This window comes from Montipora capricornis, chromosome 3 (genome assembly GCF_036669925.1).
Source record: "Montipora capricornis isolate CH-2021 chromosome 3, ASM3666992v2, whole genome shotgun sequence".
Classification (NCBI taxonomy): Eukaryota; Metazoa; Cnidaria; class Anthozoa; order Scleractinia; family Acroporidae; genus Montipora; species Montipora capricornis.
The window spans coordinates 17,089,102-17,114,101 of NC_090885.1; the positions used below are offsets into that span (position 1 = coordinate 17,089,102).

General features: G+C 41.6%; 2 protein-coding genes across 2 annotated transcripts in view; both read right to left on the reverse strand.

Moving 5' to 3' along the window:
• Positions 1 to 9,940, reverse strand: part of LOC138042459 (tolloid-like protein 2) — a 10,063-nt gene extending 123 nt beyond the window's left edge. Inside the window, exons 1-5 of the mRNA XM_068888352.1 lie at positions 6,888 to 9,940; positions 5,385 to 5,768; positions 3,065 to 3,430; positions 1,825 to 1,869; positions 1 to 395 (exon numbers count right to left, since the gene is read on the reverse strand). The exon at positions 1 to 395 is cut by the window's left edge and continues 123 nt beyond it. Coding sequence (XP_068744453.1) covers positions 301 to 395; positions 1,825 to 1,869; positions 3,065 to 3,430; positions 5,385 to 5,768; positions 6,888 to 6,942 — 945 coding nt within the window. The 5' untranslated portion in view covers positions 6,943 to 9,940 and the 3' untranslated portion in view covers positions 1 to 300. The remainder of the gene's footprint in view (positions 396 to 1,824; positions 1,870 to 3,064; positions 3,431 to 5,384; positions 5,769 to 6,887) is intronic.
• A 139-nt stretch (positions 9,941 to 10,079) lies between these two features.
• Positions 10,080 to 25,000, reverse strand: part of LOC138042452 (lysosomal alpha-glucosidase-like) — a 25,966-nt gene continuing 11,045 nt past the window's right edge. The window contains exons 6-17 of the mRNA XM_068888341.1: positions 24,625 to 24,885; positions 20,573 to 20,683; positions 19,790 to 20,109; positions 18,705 to 18,838; positions 17,041 to 17,192; positions 15,956 to 16,104; positions 15,705 to 15,789; positions 15,381 to 15,571; positions 14,308 to 14,396; positions 13,710 to 13,759; positions 12,981 to 13,130; positions 10,080 to 11,966 (exon numbers count right to left, since the gene is read on the reverse strand). Of these exons, the coding sequence (XP_068744442.1) occupies positions 11,877 to 11,966; positions 12,981 to 13,130; positions 13,710 to 13,759; positions 14,308 to 14,396; positions 15,381 to 15,571; positions 15,705 to 15,789; positions 15,956 to 16,104; positions 17,041 to 17,192; positions 18,705 to 18,838; positions 19,790 to 20,109; positions 20,573 to 20,683; positions 24,625 to 24,885 (1,782 nt within the window). The 3' untranslated portion in view covers positions 10,080 to 11,876. The remainder of the gene's footprint in view (positions 11,967 to 12,980; positions 13,131 to 13,709; positions 13,760 to 14,307; positions 14,397 to 15,380; positions 15,572 to 15,704; positions 15,790 to 15,955; positions 16,105 to 17,040; positions 17,193 to 18,704; positions 18,839 to 19,789; positions 20,110 to 20,572; positions 20,684 to 24,624; positions 24,886 to 25,000) is intronic.

Consider the following 25,000-nt stretch of genomic DNA (forward strand, 5'->3'; position numbering starts at 1 on the left):
TAATACAAACGGAAATGCATTAAAAAGAGGAAAGAGAATAATACATGATAACAAGATAAAAGAAACAAAAGAAAATTAAAAGGTAGCTAAACTAAATAGGCCATTTCCGAGTTCATGCCTTCCTCACCTTCAAAGCGAGTCTAAGTGCGAAGTTTTTGTTATGAAAATTAGTTTTCATTCATATGTAAAGTAGAACTAATTACCATTACAAAAACTTCGCACTTAGACTCGCTTTGAAGAGGAGGCAGGCATGAACTCGGAAATGGCCTATTAAATTTCACCTCTAAAACAGTGCACGATTTAAGAAAATGTTTTGCAACAAACATAAATGCAGACGACCATGCAGAAGAAACCGATACCACAACCCAAAACGATTCCAACAATCGCACCAATGCCTAGGGAAACAAAAATTAAAAGTTAGTGACCATGTTAAAGCGGTTTTCGACCAATCACAGCAGGTGCAATCAGCCCAATGAACCAATCCAAATTCGTAGCAATTCCATATAACTTGCTCAAAGGGCGGGAAAATTGGCTCGTGCAAGTAGTGATCGGTTTTCAAATTGGTTTTCTTTTTCATTGGTTGATAAACTGTGCACGAGATTTTTAAACCAATCACCAGGTGTAGCAATTGCAATCGCGTAATTACGTTCGACGGTCATTTGAAAAAAGAGAAAAGAATAATTCAGTATTGGTTGCGGAAGGTCGTGATTTTTACAATAAAACCTAGGGGCTAGTAGCAATTTAAATACTAGGGATAAGAAGAAAATTTAAGCCATGGTGATCATATCAACAATCCTGACCTTGAACTTAAGAGGTCAAAAAGGGATTGACATTTTAGTTTAGTTGATGACTACTAAGGGACCGTTCATTTTTTATGAGATTTTTATGAGGTGGGATTTGAGGGGGGAGGCCACTAAAAAAAATTGGCTTGAAAGGGGGGGCCAGCCGAAAAAAAAAAGAAGGAAAAGGGGGGTTGGACGAAAAAATTAGATCAAAAATAGGATAAGAAATTTTACAAATTCTTGCGAATGAATACTCTCAGAACTGGACAAGCCGAAGTGGGAGGCAGGAATGAATCAGGTCAACTAAACAGCAGTGATGAAAGCAGTGAGGGAGAGGAAACTGATGATGACTACAAGAGTGATGCCCCTGACTCTGAAGACGACTCAAATGATGTCGTTCTTGCTTTTATCGCCTCAGATGAGGAATACGAAGACGAGCGGCCAGCTACAACACGCTCAGGACGAGCTGTAACAAGAAGAGCAGAAATTGACTTTTCATTCTTTTGAGTGATCTGTTAAAAGCAGCTTTCTAGGTTTCAGGTTTCTTTCAATAAATTATGTTAAATTTAAAAAAACGAAATTTTAATGCTGCAGTAACTTTTAACACCACATGTATTTTTTATTCAAAGGGTGGGGGGGCCTTCCAAAAAATTACTCTGATGATGGGGGGGGGGGGGGGGCAGGAGAAAAAAATCGGAAATTGGGGGGGGGGGGGGTCAAACAATTTTAAAATTAAACTCCTCCAAATTCCACCAGCCCTCCCTACCCCATAAAAAATGAACGGTCCCTAAGGATGTCTTTATTCCTTGGAAAACTATATAGGAAGTACTGATGGAGCAAACCTTTAATATTAAAGCTTAGTCTCTGCATGACTTACGTCATGTTTCAATTATATTAATCCCGTAATTTCGTCATAAAAAATCTTCTAACAATAATTTACGAGTTTCTATGGAAGAATGATAGGAAAATCACAAAGTTAACAATGCTCTTTCTACTCATAACCCATGAACTGATGAAAGCTCAAGGGGGTTAACGTTCCTACCTAATGTCAGTTGCTGAGAAACCATAGTGTCCTTGGTAGTTGAAACTGTAACGTATAAAAGAGTTAGAGAAAAAAGAAAGTTAGCTGTTGGCTATATGACACGTACAAAGGAATGACTGGTCTTTACCACCATTTGTTTAGTCGCCCGCCACCATGAGAACGACACACACTTGCAATGTTTTGTGTGGCAAATAAATGCTTTCCAACGTAACAACGTGCAGTTGGAAAGCGCTTTCCGTTACAGTTCGAAGCATATTTTAGCATGTCAATCACCGCTCTCTGTGCAATAAGAGTAAGTTTGTTTTTCACAAGGCTTTCAGCAATTTTGTTGAGTACATGATGTGCAAATTTGTACCTTTATTGTAAAACCGATTGATTTGGGTTTTTTTTCTCCCAAGCACAGTCACAATCCAATTTGTCGTCGTGTAGTTTACTGCCTCGCTTTGCTAGCTGTGCACAGGGTGGGTAATGAAACAGTCGTGCTGCAGGCGTGGCATGCTGTTTAGTACATTTCTACCTTGCTCTACTTCTTTCCGATAACAACGTGAAGGGCTGGTTTTCACGAGAGACGCAAGCAAGTTAGAGGAATTTAGCATAGTGTTTACGTACGAAAAACGGCAAACGCCAAAAGCCAAACGGAAAACGCCAGGCTACCGCTTGTCATAAAAGCACGAAAATTCTCTTATTCTAAATTGTCTTTCTCTTTTAAGACGTTACTTGATATGTGTAGCTGAGAGACTGGATACGACCTAAAATTTAAAAACCAATCTCTTTCCCAGGGTCTCTCTTCTCTGCCTTCATTGTCGTTGAGAAAAAGACCCTGGTTCAGGCTGATCCCGTGTCTCCCAGAACCCGGGAGGTTCACCAAATGTGTGTTAGGGGAGGGGTGGCAATGTATGCCTTGCCGTCGACATTGCGAAGAAGGGAATCCGCACGCAATTGATTTCCTTTTCATTGGTTGATAAACTGGCGCGAGATTTTTACACCAATCACTAAGCGTAGCAATTGCAGCAATCGCCTAATTACTTTCAACAGTCACGTGCTCAGCATACGCAGCGTACCAAATTAATAGTTAGTAACTTTCTAAAATAGAAGACACTATTTAACAAGGTAAATTCCATTTCGAATTGTTCAATTATTTTGCGGCAAAAGTCTCTCAGCAAATACTATGGATGCAGAAGAACCGGCGTCAAAATCACAGATCGAGAGCAACAAGGAATGAATGTTCCTAGGTACTCACCAACAGCGGAATATGATGCTAAAAATCCTTTGTCGTTAAAGGTTCGATCACTGTCAAATTCCACCCACATGTACCGACCACTTGAATAAACTGACGGAGGTCTGTTGTTCCCGCAAAATTCTCCCAACTTTGGCGAGTTTTCAGTAGTGCCATCCCTTATTGTGACGTGATCACACGAACAAGACACGACACAGCTTTCTAAAAGGAATGTCGGGAACTCAAGCCGGACTATATAACCTTGCGGAACAGAAATAATCCACCGACAAGTCTCGCTGTTTGGATAATCAGATGGATAGTTTGGACTGGAAAAACTGCCGCTCGAACCAGTGAGAGGCACGGCATTCGGATTACATTGTGGTCCTACGGCTGAAATGAGAAAAAAAATTGTTGTACTGGCCCAGTAGTTAAAAAGCCGTAAGCTTTATCCCGTGGATAAGTCGGCACCATCTGACAGTTTCAATCTGTGCAAAGACTTCGGTATTTCAATGCTTACGTATACTAACCGCGAATACGCACACTTCAAGCACATCTAAGAACCTTGGCTAGCGTTTAACCTGAAGTATATGTTACACTTTGGATAATGACTTATCCACTAGATAACGTTATGTGGTCTTTGAACAACGTTTACGTACGTAAAACGGCAAACGCCAAAAGCCAAACGGAAAACGCCAGGCTACCGCTTGTCATAAAAGCACGAAAATTCTCTCATTCTAAATTGTATTTGTCTTTTAAGACGTTATTTGATATGTGTAGCTGAGAGACTGGATACGACCTAAACTTTAAAAACCAATCTCTTTCCCAGGGTCTCTCTTCTCTGCCTTTATTGTCGTTGACAAAAAGACCCTGGTTCAGGCTGATCACGTGTCTCCCAGAACCAGGGAGGTTCACCAAATGTGTGTTAGGGAAGGGGTGGCAATGTATGCCTTGCCGACATTGCGAAGAAGGGAATCAGCACGCAATTGATTTTGTGGCCAGATGACCATCGACAAAACGTTTGACGGCAGTATTTTATGTACTACACATAGGGAATTCGACGTGAAAGGCAAAACGTTGTGGTCAAATCGAACGGACGCCACAGAAAATATATTCGCATCATTCAAGTTTTCACCCACGTGAAGGTCCGGATCAACAAAGAAAAGATTTTGTCGTGCAAGAAAACAAGCGAAACGTTTATCCATGGGAAACCAACGATTCCGGCGATCAGCCCGTGTGATATTATTTAAGTCCTTATTTCACGTATCTACCTCAACTCATCAAATCAAATTGTATTAATATGTGCAGGTATTTTATTTTGTTCCTTGCTTTTCGTTTTTCTTTCGAATGTTAAAAAACGTGATTCCTAAAGTCGCAATCTTGTCACTTATAACATCAGCTCTTTTGACCTTTTTGATATTTACATTGTAAGGTAAAGATTACTTTTTTTAAAAAAATGCCTTGTCCAGCGAATACACTTTCGCCCAATTGCGGGATCAAAATATAACAAAATACTACCCCAGTGGTAAAATGTTTGTCGACGAGTGCCACGTGACCAGTCTGAACCAGGGTCTTTTCTCAACGACGATGGAGGTAGAGAAGAGAGAACCTGGGAACGAGGTTGTAAAAAAAATTTCATTGCGTTTTGGTAAAAGGCAAGTTTCAGTCCGACGATTACCATTTGCCGTAAACGCAAAGTTAAATCTCTCTATTAGAGCGGTTTTCAATGGGCCATTTCTGAGTTCATGTCTGCCTCCTATATGTGTGAAGTTTTTCTTATGAGTTACTTTTCATTCATATGTGAAGGAGAACTAATTACGATCACAAAAACTTTGCACGTAGACTCGCTTTGAAGAGGAGGCAGACACGAACTCGAAATGGCCTATCGAATGTCGTAAAACAAAAACCAAAGTTATTACTTCCACCAATCACAGAAGGTGCAAACGGAGCAATCAACTAATCCAAATTCGTATCACTTGCATGTAACTTGCTCATTGAGCGCGGGAAAAATCGCGTATGCAAGTCGCGATTGGTTTTGGTTTTCCTTTTCATTTGTTGATAAACTGGCGCGAGATTTTTACACCAGTCACTAAGCCTAGCAATTGCAGCAAGCAATCGCCTAGTTACTTTCAACAGTCACGTGCTCAGCACATGCAGTGCCAAATTAATAGTTAGTGACTTTCTAAAATAGAAGACACTATTTAACAAGGTAAATGCCATTTCGAATTTTTCAATTATTTTGCGGCAAACGTCGTTAAGTCTCTCAGCAAATGCTATGGATGCAGAAGAACCGGCGTCAAAATCACAGATCGAGAGCAACAAGGAATGAATGTTCCTAGGTACTCACCAACAGCGGTATATGATGCTAAAAATCCTTTGTCGTTAGAGGTTCGATCACTGTCAAATTCCACCCACATGTACCGACCACTTGAATAAGTTGGCGGAGGTCTGTTGTTCCCGCAAAATTCTCCCAGCTTTGGCGAGTTTTCAGTGCTGCCATCCCTTATTATGACGTGATCACAGGAACAAGGCAATACACAGGTTTCCAAAATAAATGTCGTGAACTCGAGCCGGATTCGATAGCCTTGCGGAACAGAAACTATCCATCGACAAGTCTTGTTGTTTGGATAATCAGATGGATAGTTTGGACTGGAAAAGCTTCCACTTAAGCCAGTGAGAGGCACACCATTCGGATTGCTCTGTGCCTTCACACACAGCAGAAAGTTTAGGACTGTTTGAAAATGAAAGAGAATGCATAAGAAAGTCCCGGCTGTTTCTTTTACTGTATGTTTAGGTAAATAAAACGGATGGTATTCGCACGAGGAAAACCAATCATTTGATTAGCGATAGGAAACATTATCCCTTAGGACTCTCAGAAAAATAATCAGTTGAAAAACCAAGTTCTTTCTTCAAGTAAAGCGCGAACGTAGCACCCAAGTTACAGCATTGAAACATAGTCAAGGAAATCAGTGTGCAAGCTCTTGTTTAGATTTGCAAAATTTCACTGCTGCGTAAAAGAGCTTGACTCAAACCAGTTTCAACGCTTTCAAGATCTTATTAGAAGGATCGGCACTACAACGCTTTATCATGTATTAGTAATATTGTGGTACCAAATGAAACACGAATTACTGCTGAACAAGATACAGTCATTATCGTGACGTAATATGTCACCGTGGCAACGGGCAAGCCCTGTGAAAACACCTATTTTGTCTTTAGCTGCTTATATCTTTAAAACGAACTCGGTGACCCCCATGTTTTATTTCTGAAAAGTGTTCAGAAGGGCAAGATGAAACTTTATGCAAAGTTTAAAAAAATAATGTATAGCGGGTTTAGAGCCACCTTAATTCTGCGCTTTTTTTAAAGGAGGCTCTGAATGTGATGAACAGAATTTTTTGAAACTTTGCCGAAATTTTCAGCGTGGCCTTCTAATCACTTTTTAGTAACATCACAATGATGATCACATCTTGTTTCACTTTGGAAATAATCGGCGTTTCATATGGTACCATAACATTGCTGTTACGTGATACAGTGTTGTAGCGTCATTCGATCTAAAGAAGGTGTCTTCTATGTGTTGAAACTATTTGAGCCACCGTATGTTGTTTTGCAGCATACATAAGGCTTACATAAACTTAGAAAAAAACATGATAAAATCAAAGTATCTTGGGTTAACGTTACGTGCATGTCAGTTTTTCCTCAGAGGTAATAAGAAAAAAGGAATTTCGCTGGCATCAACCTTAAACGATTTCCCATACTTTAGCATACTTTGGCTTTCTCATACTTTGTTGTATTCTATTTTTTAAAAAAGATTACATTACTACAACAAAAATGAAGAATTTCGTACTTATCTTACCTAAAAATGTTAAATAAATAATTGAACCAGACCAGCTATTCCTTTGCGCCTGCATTTGTGACACTGCATGTATTGATTGCCAATGATCAAAACAAGGAAGAACTTGCTTCTTGCCTCCGAAGCAGATGCCAATAGTTTGACGTCACGATGAGTTTGTTTTGACGAAAACAACCCGGTAGACGATAAGGTGAAAGCTCGATGCCATTGTGTTGTTGAAAAAACACTTCTAAAGTTATGATTAAGTGCTTTTAAACGTCTTCATCGAAAAACCACAGCAGCAATACTAAGATGGTTTGGTGCTCAGTTGAGACAAAGACAAAGACATGGGCCGTAAAACCCAATATAATGTTTACCGTTTTAGGTGCATTGAAGTTTAATTAATGTTTAGCGGCTCAATCGATCAAGTAAGTCATAAGGAAGCTTCCTCTAACCCCATTTAACAGTGGCTTAGTTCTCAAACACTTGATGTCTTAGGTTAAGAAAAGTGTGCACTAAAATTAAACACTGGAGGACTAACATTTGGCGATCTTTATGACGTCCATAGGGTTCAAATGTCAAAGGGCTCTTTGCATATTATCTCTCGTTTTTAGTCAATGAAGCAGAAACTGACAAAAACAAGTCAACCCACAAACCTGGTTTTTTCCTGTGCTTTCGCCGATTATGTATTTTCTTTAAGCGGATAGGTTCATTTACCGTCTGCGATAGCAGGAATAGAACGGATGATGTTCAGAAGTTGGTTAGCCCGAACAGCTCTTACAACACGATGGAAAGATCTGGATAGTGGCAGATATGTTCAATTTTAAGAAATAACACAACCTTTGTTACGTTTTTAAAAAAAATACATGTTTCAACAGAATCTTCTGTCATCTTCAGTTTGAATTACAAAGTACAGAGTTGAATATATAGTGCACGCAAAATGCAGATAAATTATAATAAGAACAAAAGAAATCACGACAATGTAAAAAAATGCAAAGAAAGTTTTAAATTGACACGATGAAGTTGATGATTTAGTGTAGGTTTTTTCCATTGAATATTAATAGCTTCTTTTACCTTAAGCTGGAAGGTGGTGGAAGCGTTATCTAGGATACGGAAACAATCAATATAGAGCATGAAATGCGGCATTGCTGATAATTTTGTAAGTGTTTAGAAATGCGAGAGGCCCTAGCACTGAACATTTTTCCCCGCGCGCACATGAGCACATGTTCAGTGATAGGACCTTTCACATTTTTAAATACTTACAAACTTTTCAGAAATGCCGTACTTCATGCTCTAAGGATTGTTTCCGTATCCTAGATCACATTTGAACCCTATGGACGTCATAAAGATCGCCAAATGTTACCACCTTCCAGCTTAAGATAAAAGAAGCTATTCAGCTGAAACAGCTGACTCCTCCTGGGTCAAAGAGATGTATTTCGGATGATGAACCGGGAAAGAATCGGAAGCGTGTACTGAGCTACTCCATTGAGCTTCTTGGACTGCAATTGTCGAAAAGAGACATTCTCCCATAATGCTTCATGTTTATTTAACCTCGCCTTGCGCAGACTAACCAATCTCTCACGTTTGAAAGAACTTACGATAAAAGCCCAAATGTTGACAACTCTTTCCATCGTTACAATTTTAAGAAGTAACAACACGTTTAAAAAAAAAAATACATATTTCAACAAAATTTTTGTCATCTTCAGTTTGAATGCGAAATGCTAATAAACTATAAGAACAAAAGGAATCATGACAATGTAAAGGTTCGTCGACATATTCACTTTGTCCCCGCTTAACGTCAACTGGACGTTTAGGTCAGACCCCTCCCCCCTCCCTCCTTAACGTCTACTTGAAATGCTGCTGCCATAGAAGTCCCTGTCGGGCTCCACTCGTTACTGTTGATTAGGAATATTCACATGCACTTTACTACAGGGAGAGGTCAAAGACAGAAATCATGACCAATATAATTGAGTGCTTTAAGAACGTGGCGAGAACTTCATAATTACATAAAACTGCAGTTTCTCCTACCTGTACAACTGCATTTTCCTGTTGATGCTATTTGTATCTCCTTCTGAATAAAATATTGAAAGGACAAGCCAGAATCGCTAGCCCCCGCCCCCATGTTTTTATCAACCCATCAAGCATGCGGTCTAGCTGCAGTCCATTTTCCCAGGCCAGTCATGTATGCGTTACTCTTCCACCACACTGCTTCTCCGTTCGGAGACTTGTCATTAGTACAAACCTTGTTCGGAACGACTATAAAAGAAACTAAACGCGCAAAAAAAGAACTATGACATTGAAAAACTGTACATGTATGGAAAAAGATTTAGTTGTGTTCCCGTAAATATCAGCAAGCTAAGCATTAAGTTTGATATTGTAAAAATTTTATTAGTTGTTAAGATTACAATAAAAAAAGACAACAATGTAAAATGTAGAATTTATGGTGACTAAGGACAGAGTTTAAAAGATCACAATTTACATTCCTTTCTTGTTAAACTTGTCCTGCTTTATCTTCAAGTTTGTGACTCGCGTTCTCTGAAAAATGCGCCAGTTTCTACTGTTCAAAAGTGCACCGCACTAACGTCCACAGCCTTACCCCCCCATCTAAACGTCCAGTTGACGTTAAGCGGGGACAAAGTGATTATGTCGACGGCCCCTATTATAAAAATATTACAAAGAAAGTTTTAAATTGACATGATGAAGTTGATGATTTAGTGTAGGTTTTTCCTACTGAATATGAATAGTGTTCTATTCCACTCTACCGAGCACCTCTGATTGTGGAACTCACTGCACGTGCAGATGTCCCTTTTTTGACCATCCTCAAGTTTACAAGTGTTGTGTTTTTGCTTATTCACTGCGTAAACCAAACTTAAACTGAACCTGTCTCGATTAACTAAGCCTTGGTTAAATTCCAAACTCAAATCGTAGCAATTTGGTAACGGCAAATCGCGCGAAGATCGCACAGAAATGAAATGGACCCTCAAATAAACTCTCAGAGCTAAATAAGCAGCGGTTTTCATTATTTCATTCATAAAAACGATCATGCGAAGGTGGTGCGAGCGCACGGAACGCTTGGCATAGAATTTTGCTAGTGGACAGTTTGCAAGAGTGACTACGTAAAACCATTCAGTGTGAATAAGTCAGTCACAATTTAAGCGAGTCTCATTGAAAGCCATGAACGAAAAGGAGAGAAAAAGATAAAAGAAGAGCAAAAGAAAATAGCAAATTGCGTTTATTTTGACTTTGAATGTACTCTGTGATGTAGAAAATAATTGTTTTGCGTGCGCTATTTGCATACAAATGAACTGCATTTCGCGTCATTATGAACACTTGACGGTCTTTTTCAAGACGACATAAAAATTTCCCACATTTTAATCTTCTTTTTATCTAAAATAGATTATGTTAATGTGGCATAACTGGTTATACTTGATTTGGTTCAAATATATGATTTTTTCAAAAACGACCATTACTTCTAGAAAACCCGGCCACTATTGCGAAAAATTGGCTCGTCGAAATATTGAAATGACATTGCTAAAAGTACATTTTAGAATTTAGTAGAATTAAGTACCTTTTATAATATGAGATTTTGACTTTCTACTTCGTTATCTGCTCATTTTTCACTAAAAAAACATCGAAGTAACTTGTGTAATCATTCTATTTTACTACTTAGGTGATAAACATTCAATGAACGTGAAACAAATCATCTGTGTGGCTAAGATGTTCGTTATAACCTCTCGAACTTGTGTTGTTTGCCCCCTCAGAAGTGTGTAGCTAATTTGCAGGATGATAGCAAATCCAACATGGCGGCCATCGTGAATGAGGTCTATTGCACTCTACATCATTGTTATCTATGGGCGCGTACCATTCGACCAAATATTCCGGAAATTTCGGTTGGAAGTCAAATGAAACGGTCCCTTTCGGTTCGGTCCGACAGGAATATTTGGATCACCTCTAAAGGTGATCCCGAATGACCGATCCGACCGAAACGGCGCGTTCCATTTGACCAAATTCTTCTTACGAGACCCACTCGTCTGTCTCGTGCTCACAGCAAGCTCCATGGTTGGCTCAAAACTCGTGCTAGGGCGCGGTTACTTGGGGCGGGTTTGTTCAACCGTAAATAAAGTAGCGTTCCATTCGGCAAACGGAATTTTCGAAATTTTAAATCGGAAAGGTTTGTCGAATGGTAAGCGCCCTATGTCGTAAGAGATTGATTGCAAACCACCTATAAGTTGAGCATTACACAAATTAGCCTCGGCGACGACAATCTCGTTCCCAGATCGTACGTTACCCTTGTCCAGCGGAACGGGAGCGACAGGTTCTGGAATAATTCAAAACTCTGGTTCCGGTTGACCTGCGCGTGCGTGAGGGAGACGGAAAGAAATCAACAAAAATATCCAGAGTTCACCTTGCCATGAAAACGCTTACTTGTCACTCGCGAGACAGTACACATGACTATAAACACATCTCCTAACACACTCGAAACGCTTAAACTGCAGACAATCAAAAATAACGAGACATATTTTTTCAATCAAAACAGATTTCAGTATCCGGTGTCACGCAAGTGACACCTCGGAAATTCGAAAGTGTTGAAGTTTCAAAAACAAAAATGTTGTAAAAAGATCTATTTGTAGATCATCTTCATCCTCGTATAGATAAAAATCCAGAAGAAATCACGACTTTTTAGTTTAGAATTTTGAAAATGGGAGGAAATGTAACCGCTTTTCAAAAGGCAATCAAATATGGCCTTTTTTGGATTTGACCAGAGTCTCTCTTTCCCGACCGCTGGTCAAGGGAACGATATAGGGCGACGACCAAATTAATTTTTGAATATGGTTAGGCGAGGGGGGCAAGCATTGGAAAAAATCAAGGCAGCCCCGCTTGCTCTTGAGGCTAATAACTAAAAGCAAATCGCCCAATCACGAATTGCACGGTGCGTATAAAAGGACATAAACTGATTGAGAAAAAAACCAAGTGTAGAAATCTTGCAATAATTTTGTAGCTAAAGCAGTCTACTTATGATTCCATCCAGGCAAATTTCCCTTGGGACCAAGTGATGGTAAAGTCTTTGTCCATTGGTAGAGTGAGCTTTTCAATGGTGATAACCTGAGAAAACGGTGAGAAAAGAAGAGAAGTTAGTGCCTTTTGAAGATGCTTAATGGTGAAATATGTCCTAGGTGATAATTACTGTGGATCAAAGTGCAACAGCCCGCAATTGGAGGTTTCAATGCAAGTTCAGCTTTCCACGTTTATTTGGTTCGCTCTCAAAAGACATGGCCTTTCTGTTCAATCTAACAACCGTACGCATATTATAAGTGATACGACTGAAATGGAAATCTGGGAGGTCAACTTATGTGATTTTTCTTCGAGTGTCCAGTGCTGATGCAAAATTTTGCTTTGGATCTTTGAAATATCCGTTTACACCATCTAAAAAACCACGTTGTAATGGCTCCGTCAATTGAGAAAACTGGTAATTTTCTAGTGATTTTGTAAAGCACTTCACCCCGGATATACCTAGACAAGCAGCTCTGGGATTGGATCATCTAACCACGGCGAGGCTGGAGTTCATCTTATTTTGATACAGTTAAAGAAAAGCTAGTTGGCGTAAAAACAGCATAAGAGCACAGGAGAAAAGCAGCGAGGTTGAATCATAACAAGCCTAACTCCATCCTGGCTATCGCCGGAAGAGACTTCCCTGAAAGGTGACAACAGCATGCTGAATAAAATAGGGTTCAATTTCACATTTCCTCAAAGGCCAGGTAACTAACTCTATACAAGTGTCGTATAGAACATTGTATTTTTCAAAGAAAGAATCAAAACTAGCGTACTCGATTGTATCCTCGGTGTAAAAGCCTGTGAAAACTTTTCTTACTTTCGTTAGCTCGTGCTGAGGTTAGGTCTGCACTACGAGCAGGATTACTTGTCTTTCTCGCCCCATTATTCTCGCGCGCTGGAAGATCCGCCGCCAAATTACTCGCTCGATGCCCCAAACTAGTTGTACGCAGGCTAGGTTTGTTAATTCATTCGTGACTTTCACAGGTTTCTAAACAGAGGATAAGCAACCGTGACAGAGTTCACTTGTTCGTCAGCTAACAATATTTTTAGAGAAAAAATACTTACCTTCGTTGTTGGGTTATAGCTAAAGCGTACAGGCGAGCCATTCACTGTCACTGTGCTCGGGTGTACCAACACACCAAACACGTGCACAGCGGTCATTGGTGGTTGCGGGTGATAAAGCCGAGTGGAAGACACTTGTGCCTTCAATGTTCCCTAGAAGGTAACGACAGTGTAATGAATAAAGAAGGGTTTAACTTCACAGCTTCCCCAACTTTTGTAAACTCTGAATGAAAATTTAAACAATTAATTGACGCAAGAAAACGACAATTTTTCTGCCTATCAGCGAAGAAACAAAGTATATCGTGTTCGCGCACATTTGCCAGCGCCAATTGTGATTTGCTCGCACGCATTTTCCGGCCGTTAACGACGGGTGTGCCTCGTATTCGCTTTGTGTTAAGATTGGTTCCATTGATTTCCCATATCAGTGCGTGATTGGCAAAAGACGATGTAACTGCCCCCTGCCCCCCCCTCCCAGCAAATTACTAACACTGCTAGCCTGAGAGTGCCGTTCTAGCTAACCAACTTCGGGTGTGACACGGCACCTTGAGAGATCTAATGGAAGGTAAGGTGATGACTTTTGAGTACGTTTCAGGATTCTAATAGCCATAGAAAAAAAGAGTAGCCGTAGCACAGTAGGGTAGCTTGTAACTGTTGGTAGGTGACGCAGGCTCTTGTTTTGATTTTGTAGCGATAGGATACAGCTGCAAGTATAAATTTTCACTTGTTAAGTACCTGAGAGACACTGTAGATGACAGACAAGTACGGTGCTTTGGTTATAGGATCTAAAAAAAAAAAAAAACGAAAGAAACAAGCACAAAGCATTCTTCAGTGTTGACATCGTTAAACTGCAAGAACAATCGTGCTGCACGCGCATCAAACATTTTGACAGTTAGAGCGAGTTTCAATCGAGTGTCGTGAAACCAAAACCAAAGTAATTACTTTGGCCAATCAAAAAGGAGGGAGGCAAACCAGTAAACCAATCAAACTCTAAGTAATTACAAGTAGCCGACACAAAGCGTGGGAAAAAGTGCACGCGCGAGCCACGATTGGTTTTGGTTTCACTTCTGATTGGCTGAAAAAGTGGCGCGAGAACTTTGAACCAATCACTGAGTGAAGTAATGCAAAACCAATGCAATTCGCTAATTACTTTCGACACCCATTGAAAACCGCTCTACCGTGCATCTAATTACATGCATGCATTTCGGGACATATATATACATGGGCAATCAGGGTTCTCAACCAATAGTATGGATGAAGCCCATGACGCAAACGTCTAAGTTGTCAGTAAGATTACAACTAACCTTGTTAAATAAAGGGTTGTTGTTCTCACCTAACGACTCTCCGTCATCGACGAACAAAGTCCCCCGTGCTTCGCCGGATGACGACAAAGCGACGATTAACTCAAATGGATTTTGACGACTGAAAATAAATACAACCTTATCAGCTTGTCACTTCGCAAATGACGACAAGAACCAAGTTGGCAGACATGACTACTGAGGCTTCTCTTTGTTTTAAATGAATGCCGGATGATGATGTATTTCTCAAAGGTGACTCGGGGATACTCGTGAAAACTCCGAGAGCTCCCTTGCAGAAGTTACTAGTTCAGATGCTCTTTCACGAGGGAGCCCGGAGCTAGGGCATTCAACTACAATAGGTGTAGGTGACAATTGTGTGGCTATTCTGCTAGGACTTCAATTTCCGAAATGGTGCTTTTCGAGCTTGTCGGAGTTACCAAATTCATAATAAAAGTGATCGTGATTCGGATCCAATGAAATTAGAGGTTGTAAGGAGGCGTGTGTAAGATTGTAAACTTTTCACCTGAAAGTTACGTGTAACAACGCACACAAAAGGGCGACATACCTATATTTTGAAATATCGTAATTTCACGCTTTATATCCGTAGTGCGCTCTCTCGTTTTAACGATTTTGAAAAGTTTACCACTGACTTCCGTTTAGCCTAAACACAAGCTCACCTTTTCGTTAAAAATTTCGGAGAATGGCGCCCGGTCAAAAGCTAAGATATTAAAGATCGCGACATTCACAAGCGAATCGAAGCAACTCAGAATAACACAATGGAGAGCCTGTTTACAGCCTAACCCCCTTTGTTTCAATACTGCTGAAATTTCCAAATCTGAGCAATAACTGAAGGCGGAATTATCTTAGTTTCTTGTAATGGACGCTGTCACAAAAAGTATTTATTGTGGAAAAAAAAAAACAGAGTCGCGCAGCCGGCGCAGCACGTTTTTGGTCAACTGCAAAACAAAGCCCATTTAATTGGAGGAATGTTCCTGCCTGTCTGCTTTTTTCAATTTTTTTTTCGCGCTAATGTCGTTCCAAAATAAAGCTCATTTATTCCTGTGCTAGCAAGAAAGCCAAGTGCAAATGCTATGAGTCATTTTGTCACCTTTGATAAGTAGTGATATCAGGTTGTTGAGTCGGTATCACATATCCCCCTCGGAAATGGAAGTTGATCTTATCCCAGGGAGCCTGCAGCGTGTGGTACTGACCCCCTCCCCCTGATGTTTGCAGGATTGAACCATCCATGCCGTCATACCATGTTGCATCTGGAAAGTAGCCTTGTACAGAGGTGGATCCCTTACAAAAAGGATACAAATCTATGAGTAGCGTTTCATAATGAGCCCCTTGATATTCAATTTGAATGAATGCAGAAAATACACACAAAACGATTAAAAATGGTGAGAAAATTTTGCATACACGGACGACTTACCTGTGTTAGTACTGGAGTTATAAGTAATGCTGGACCAAGAAGGAACTGTCGATCCATCGGATATGTAGTTCGATCTTTTGGGAATCTAAAACCAGCAGAAATTAAACTCATGACCAAGAGGCTAAAGTATATATAGCTAGTAATAAGTTCCCTTCGGACAAGACCACAAACCCTCATTTGAACTGACTTCGGAGAAGTTCTGTGAGATCGTAAAGTGATTCAAGTCATAAAGATGTAGTTGGTGTACTTACTCATAGAAAAGGGGCCGAGCTACCGCACCGCCTCTTACGTGCGCAAACGCAAATAGAGTGTACAAATATGGTAAGAGCCGGTAGCGCGTTAACAGTACGTCACGAGCCATAGCAGCGAAGTCAGGTCCAAAGGCCGCGGGATCCTGAGCCTGCGATAAAAAAAGCGAAGAGTTAACTCCAGAGACTCAAGATATAGTTGATAAAATGGCGAGGTTGCTTCTTACCCAGTTTGTTCATAATGCTTTGACAAGTCTTCCAAGCCTCTGGCCCAATAGTGACGGCCTTAATGGACATGTACATGTGCGGAGGGTAGTTGGGGAAAAGGGGGGGAGGGGGGGGGGGGGGCACGGAAGGCGCCGCAAGTCTGAACCTCGACCTGACCAACATTCAGGGCCTTCTCGGAGATAAGGCCAAAAAATCGCACCTGTGTTTCGGTCTGACCTATTCTCTGCAGCAAAAGGTGGCCGGTTTAGCATGACAGCCCTAAAGGACTTGTCATGTTAGCACACCATTCAGTTCAGTCTACCAGTTTCAGCACTTGGACACCTTTAATTTGACTGCTGTCTGTTAACTGTTAAGTGGTCTCATCTATCAGTAGTTCATTCAGAAGATTACGCCAAGCCGACCACATTGCTAAGGAAATGGGCAGACCACAACAGCGGAATTCCGTGCCCTACTCTTTTAGAATAGTGTGTGGGATCTTCAATGTTCACACAGTTAATGAACGAGGGTAATTCGACGGTTCACACAGCTTGTAGTCCTTGACCGAGAAGACATGAAAGTCTCACCATTTGAAGATGTAAATACTAAGGCAGCACCTTCTCCTCAGTTATTTAAAGACTCTGAGTGTTGGTCGGGCCGGAGTTGAACTCACGACCCTCCGTCGCTGTAACCTGATGGCCAGCCAACTGAGCCTATCACTCTATGATTCAAAGGGGAGGACACTCTAGCTGAAAATTAGAGATGTAGATACGGAATCTGATTGATTCCGGGAGCTGGTCACATAGGGCGCCTGCAGACCCGCGCGGATTAGATGCCACTAAATTTCAATAGGCACCGGTTTCGTTTTACCGATATGAGCTTACCAGCGCGCCAATTGTATTGTGGTTCCTTGAAAATGGATAAAATGCGCCCAGCTGTGTCCATCTTGCGCAAAGCTCTTTGTTGGTATTGCCGTTAAACCCACAAATATCTGCTCCCACCAGAGGAATACCGAAGAGGTTGAAGTTCAAAATTCCTGGAAGACAACAGTTGAGAGAGAGAGAGGAAGACCGGATCTCAAATCAGCCCCGTTTTCTAACAAAGGCTGCCACGAAAATTATGTTATTGACATGAAAACTGGAACCAATTAGCATCAAGGAAACAATTTTGCACAAGGATTGGCTTTTGAAAAGCTGTGTTATGCAAGCAATGCACGACATATTGTAGCATAAACAACGCCCTATAATGCTGAGGTTGATTTAAACACAAGCACAAGCTATTTTGGCAGACGCAGTAAATCATCAGTCGCCTTTTTCCCAACAAAAGATATTGTTGAATTTCCGTATTTAGTTTGTGTGAAACTTGTGTTTATAACTGCGTCGTGAATGAAAACCAGCCTTGAATTATCTTTGGTTCAGCCATGGACCTTAGTCTTGTTCTTCAACAAAATTATGGAGAGACCTTTTCCGATAAGGTGTTCAAGGAAATTATTGGTTACCGTTGTTGAAACCGTTCCTGCCTGGATGCATAAGTTCCTTATCTAACTGCGTTTCATGTTCATCCCGCAGTTCAAATATAATAGTTTTCACAGTTTCTTAATTCATTTGTTTGGCATACGTTCTCCAGTTTTGAGTCGAATAAATGCACTTTGTAACAAATTTAAAGGGGAAAAGGATTCCAGAACGAACTTTGACAACTGCCATTCTCGTCAACAGAGCCTCGGATCGATCCAAGGCTCTGGGAAACTCTATGTAGGAGAACATGTGCCGTAGGGTTCTCATAGCCGAAAATTGGTTATTTGAATTGTAAGGCGCCTGCTCACTCCTCGTACTAAAATGAATGCACCAGTTAGAGACGCTTTTGACTGTTCTTCAAGAAAACCAATGAGAAGACACTTTGCTTCAGGGTTCCCCAGAGCTCTTCTCTCCCTCAGTCAAGAGAAGAGCTCTGGGGTCGAGATTGTGACAACTGCTTAAAGGGCCACCGACAACCACAAGTCTTTGCGGGCGTGCAAGCTATCGGCGCCATTTTCTGTAATACAGAAACTAGTATTTCTTGAAAAGTCAAATTCCATCGCCTCACATCGTCGTGTTTTGGATGCCCAGTAGCTTCAAACTTTGTTAATATTTTCCTTAATGTTTAAATATTGTATTTTTGGCGTTATTTGGGTGTTGTGTTCGTGTTAAAAGCGAAATGAAAACTGTGAAGAAAGGTCGTCCGCCGAGGAAGGAAAAGCGCCATGTTATTTGGCTCACTACTTCAACCTTAAGATTACGGAACGAAAGGAGGAAGGCGTTTGGATTAAAAAAGAAATCGAACAGCGAATTCGCAGAAGTTCTTCTTCACGGGATGTTTCTGAAGCGAACCGGCCGATTCGATTGCCCGGATTATAACAACAACAAAGGCGCGCAAAAGACAATGGTTGTCGGTGGCCCTTTAAAACATATCAAGGAATATGGACTGCGGCTATGACAGTACTGGACATGAAACCGTGACGGACGGAAAACAAGAGAAACCTTTAGGTTAGTAAGATGTAAAATGCGTTTACCTGGTATTGACAGATACAAGTCGTTGAATGTAGCAGTGTTATCGCCTAGCCAATGACCACCGTGCATTCCAGCACTTGGAAAAGTTGAACGCGAAATCACCACACTTCGCTTTCCTCTGAGTTTCGTTAACGCGCTTGTGAAAAAGGAAAATACTCAATTAATTACTGCTCCCTAGGCGATAGACACTTTGCGCACGAAGAAGACGACGATTAGCGGAAGTTAAAATACAAAACCGTTTGGGACTGGGCATGCAAAAAAAGAAAAAAGCATTTCCCGTCCTCACCTAACAACTCGGACGACGGGAACGTAGACCCAGTCTTCTACGTCAGGTCCCCGTCCTTAGATTTCTACGCAGGCAAAGAAGACTAAACACGATTTTGAGGCCTCGCGATTGGTTCCAAGGCTTCGCTGTTTCTCGCATGGCGTCTCATCAAGTGGATAGCGCCACCCAATCTCCCAACCACTTAAGGTGGCTCCCTAGAGTACTTGCGAATACCCTTACTACAGGGCACTTGTTACAAAAGAAAACAAAGTTACCTGTAGAGATTTACCAGTATGGGTACCAATATAATAAGGCTTATTTTTTGGTGACAATTTTTTGGATCGTGGTCGTTACCATGGCAACATCACATCTAGTGACAGGCAGATATATTCTAGTTTTTAACCTAAATTTCTTAATCTTTATACTTTTCTTGGGTGATAGTTGTTATTATTTGAAGTGAAAACGTCAAGGTTGTTCAGACGGTTTTGCCAATACTCTGTAATTTGTCACTTTTCTCAATATATTCAATTAGCTCTGACAGATTTTAACAAATTTTTGGGTATTTGATAGGAACTGTATGTGGTTAGAACTGAGCCAATTTTTTAAAAAAAATTTACCGAAGGGAACGCGAGAAAATTAGCAGTTAATTTTACAGATTTGGTCACGTTGACGTCACAAAATCCAGGAAAACACGCGCGACTTAGGCTTTACGCGCCATACTAGTGCCCACCTTGCGCGCGGCCCTAAAACTCTAGGGAGCCTCGTTAAGAGGATAAATCAAAATAGCTCCTAACACCAAAATCTTTGAAACTGCTGACTCACTTCATTGTCTTCTCCATTTCCATGACTCCATACAAGCTATGCACGTCATAGTGGAAGTAGTTATGGTGTTTTGCGGACATGCACAAAGTTCTCGAATAAAGACGACCTCCACTGACATGGGGCATGTAAGGTGGGTGATCGAGTGGTGAATCGCTCGGACATCCTTGTTGAGACCCATCGAATTCGTTTGATGGCTCGTTCATGTCAATCCACAGACCGTCAAACTCAACAAGGCTTCTGAACTGGGTCAACATCTCATCCCAGTAATCCTGCGTCACTGAGTAACTGAAGTCTGGGAAAGCAGTGAGACCTGGCCACACCTATGGAATGGAATGAAGTAGATTTAAGAACCGTCGCCCTGATTGCTGCAACACATCTGGGACCTTAATGGGCTCGAACCGCGAAATTTGACAACACATCGTCCCAACAACTCCTCGAACCAAAGGAAATCAGTAGTACAAAATGGTGAAACACAATTTACGTTTTACTCCAATACGAAAAACCTAACCATTTTAACGGATAGGTTTACCCCGACCTTCGCAGTAGAGATGTTGAGTAATCATTTACGACCCTTTCTACATTTCTCGGCCTTTATTCCAATATAAATTCATCTGAGCGTTTTCCTTAGTGATGGAAAAGGGCCCACACAAGGAAAAGTATCGAAAAAGTAGCATCAAGTCTTAAATTGAGATTTTTAGGCTTTCGTTACAATGATTTTTCTTTGCGATTCAGGATTCTTCTGGGACAATTCAGCCATTTTCTGCATCGACTGTTGTGTATTACCTTCCCAATAAATGTTCCTCCATTAGACGAATTAATGAAGATTCCCATCTCAAGCCCATCGTCATAAGCTGCATAAGAGCCTCGTGGCTGCGTGGAACTTATACCAGGATCCTGTGGCATTCAAAAACATTAATACATATCGTAAATACTTCCCCTCATCGCTAACGAAATCAAGAAAGAAAAACACGCAGCGGTGATACTTAGCCTTATGGGGAACAAAACATATATATTATTACGCAGTTTGTGTGCTCCAGAAAAAACCATCTTCCTTGTCCGTCGACGCTATTGTTGCTAGTACCCTACAACAGCATCTGTGCCCCAAACCAGTACTTATCGCAGAGAGGTTCCGTTTCACAAACGCCACCAACTCGAAGGTGAAACCGTAAGTGCCTACCTAGCTGAATTAAAGACACTTTCCCTTCTCTGTGAATTCGGCAGCTAATTTAGATGACTCGTTGAGGGATAGATTGGTGTGCGGACTAAACAACGCACTTATCCAGAAGCGAGCGTGATTTGACATTGGCCAAGGCGACACAAATTGACTTATCAATGGAAGCAGCGGCAAAAGACTCACTCGAGTTACAAGGGAAGAACGAGTCAGAAGTAAACAAACTGAACAAGGAAAAAGGAAAAGTGGAGAATGCGAGAGATGAGGTAAGGTCGAAACGACCTTGTTATAGATGTGGGTCCAATTTACATTCATCAGAAGAGTGCCATTTTAAGAATGAGAACTGCCGTAAGTGAGGGAACGTGGGGCACATCCAACGAGTTTGCAGTTCAGGAAGGAATCAGCAGACAACCCATCGGGGAAAACCGAAGAAAGTGAACCAAAAATTACACTCTTTGGGGGTGGACAAAGAGCTGGATGATGACAGCTTAATAGGATCCTTAGAAGTCAATAACGTCAGACAGACACTCGATAATGTTATCTGGGTGGAACCAAAGGTGAATGGACAGAACCTAAAGATGGAGCTGGATACAGGTTCAGCGATATCCACCCTACCTTTTCAGAAATACAAGGAATTGTTCCCAAAAACACCCCTCTGAAGACATACTCGAGAGAAAGGCTTACACCCGAGGGCAAACTTTATGTTCGAGTGGAACACAACAACCAAGTCAAGGACTTGACATTATATGTCGTAGACACGCACGGTTCTGCTCTGTTTGGGAGAGATTGGCTGCATTAAATCCAACTTGACTGGAAGCTCATCTGTTCCATTGCACACATGCAGCCGACACAGGGAACTCAGAAAAGGTTATAGAGGCTCCTTGAAGATTACAGTGAAGTATTCCAAGATGGAGTTGGCACGCTCAAGTCGACGAAAGCAAAACTCAGCTTAAAGGAAGGTAGCCAACCTAAGTTTTGCAAAGCAAGACCCGTGACCTATGCCATTAAACCAAAGGTAGAAGTAGAGCTGAAGCGTCTGGAAAGAGAAGGTATAATACATAAAGTCAAATTCAGCGACTGGGCGACCCCTGTTATACCAGTAGTTAAACCAAATGGCACCGTACGAATCTGTGCCGACTACAAGAACACAATAAACCCTCAGCTGCCGGTGGAAGAATATCCACTCCCCCGCACTGATGACATTTTCGCAAAGCTTGCGGGAGGACAGTCATTTACTAAAATTGACCTTAAACAGGCCTATCACCAGATGGAGCTAGATGAAAACTCACAAGAGTATTTGACGATCAACACTCATCAAGGCGGGTTATACCGATATAACCGCCTTGTATTCGGAATAACCTCAGCCCCAGCCATTTGGCAAAGATCAATAGATCTAGTCTTAGACGGAGTGGGAGGTACAAGTCGCATTCTAGACGACACCATCATTACAGGCAAGAACGACCAAGAACACCTTGACCACCTGGAAGAACTTCTAAAGAGGTTGCAAGAACATGGTCTACGAGCAAACCGGGAAAAGTGCGAGTTCTTCCAAAAGAAAGTAACCTACTGTGGCAATGAAGTAGACAAGGATGGATTACACAAAACACAAGAGAAAGTTGATGCAGTTGTCAAAGCCCCAAAGCCAGAGAATGTCCAACAAGTTCGTTCATTTTTGGGACTAGTGAACTACTACCACAAGTTCCTGCTCAACCTAGCCACCACCTTAAACCCCCTGAATCAGCTCTTAGAACAAGGTAAACAATGGAAGTGGTCCACAGAATGTGAGGAAGTTTTCATAAAAGTGAAGGAGCTCATCGCGTCAGACATGGTCCTCACCCACTATGATCCCGGACGACCCTTAAGACTAGCCTTTGACGCATCACCAGTTGGCATTGGAGCTGTCTTGTCACACATTATGGATGACGGCTCGGAGAGATCCATCGCGTTTGCATCACGCACCCTCAGTAAGACAGAGAAGAACTATTCTCAGATTGATAAGGAAGCATTGGCACTAGTATGGGGAGTTAAGAAGTTCCACCTATACCTCTTTGGTCGCCATTTCACACTTGTAACGGACCATGAACCTCTGACTTCAATTTTCCATCCAAAGAAAGGGATACCAGCAATGACAGTTGCTCGCCTGCAGCGTTATGCGCTCTTCCTTGCAGGGTTTAATTACAGCATTGAATACAAGAACACCACCCAGCACGGAAATGCTGACGGACTATCACGCCTACCTAGCTGTAACAAGGCACAGTGAAATGTCCAAATGTCTCAGATAGCCATACTTTCAATCAGTGTGGGTATGATCCGCCAGGCAACCCAAAGGGATCCTGTTTTATCGCATGTGTTAGAACGCACAAAGCAAGGGTGGCCAACAAAGTGTGAGGAAGAGCTGGAACCATATTACAGAAGAAAAGATGAACTTACTGTCCAAGACAGCTGCTTGATGTGGGGAACACGCGTGATAATCCCATCAAAGTACCAGATACAAGTATTGAATGAACTCCATAGTGGTCACCTTGGTGTTGTTAAAATGAAAGCCTTGGCCAGAAGCTACGTGTGGTGGCCGGGGATGGATAAAGCAATTGAACGGATGACAAAAGAATGCACGGGCTGTCAACTCACCCAGAAAAACCCGGAAACCGCACCATTGTACTTGTGTGAATGGCCAGCTCGTCCCTGGCAACGGATACACGTTGATTTCGCTGGACCATTCTTAGGGGAAATGTTCCTCGTTGTCGTGGATGCGCACTCTAAATGGCCAGAAGTGGTAAAGATGAATTCGACAACGGCCACGCGTGTCTGTAATTGGGGGGAGGGATGCTATGTCACAACAGTTATTCAGCGGTGTTACCAGTTCACATGCGCACGCATGCCATGTGCTTTTCAGTAGTGTTTTAGAGATCGCCATGTTTAATAAAACTATTCGACTGTTGCGTTAGAGAACGAGTCCATTCTCTGTCGGGATTCACAACACTCTGGGGTTGAAGGTGAAACTGAAAATCTGTACGGGCACAATCAGTGTTTGTACTTCAGACAAAAAGTGTTTTTCTTTTCAATCGTTACCCTCCTCATAACTTTGTGGGTCGGTTAGACGACGGTAAACGGAGAGGAAAAGGGGGCCAACCTAATCGCCCCTTTTATTTTGACATTCCGGGGCTCGATCTAGTTCGCACATTAATAACCGAGTAAAGGTGCCATAATATAATACGTAAGATAAATCGTGAATAATGCCCACTTCTCACCAGAAGAAATCGTTGGGAGATCCTTTGATTAGCTAGGCTTTGCACTCTTCGTTGAAAGCATTGAAAAACCCGTTGGAAAGCATGAGGTGGTGAGAAAAAAATTAATTGACAGCTCGTTGTAATTTTTTTTGACAACCGTTGGATGTGTTGAAGACAGCGTTGAAAGTGTTGTTGAAAGCGTTGAAGGTTCGTTATCCGTTGGTAAAGTGCTGGTCAAGTGTTGGAATTTACTAAAATGGGATAGCCAGCGAAAAGGCCCCCCGAGGGACTGGGGTTCGGGGTAGGCCCTCATTCTACCCCCAACCCCAGTCCCTCGGATCGAGGGCCTGCTCGCAGGATAACAATGGGAAAGCGTTAGCGACGTTTTCTCGTGAGAGGTCACATATTGTAAAGTCCTTCCTCTAGGTTAAACTCACCACAATTGGTATGTAGTGCTGGTTATACTTTTCATGTAGGGTTTTCACTGCATCTCCAAGTTCAGCCCAGTTGTTTTTGCCGATAGTAAAGTCCAGGTGTTTATCCATGTACTCAATGTCATTCCACTGCACATCTTGTGGAATGCCGTATCTCCTCATATTTTCATTGACCGTCAAGGTCCCATTTAAGCTACCATATCCCCAACGACACAAATGAAAGCCAAGACCCCAGTATGGAGGCATGAAAGGGCGTCCAACCACCTACAGTTATCACAAATAAATAATAAGACAATCTCATGACTTTTGGAGGGTATAATAGTTTATTTGTGCGCCGAGTAGCATCATTTGCGTTCTAGCGGAAAGAGGGTGCAAATGA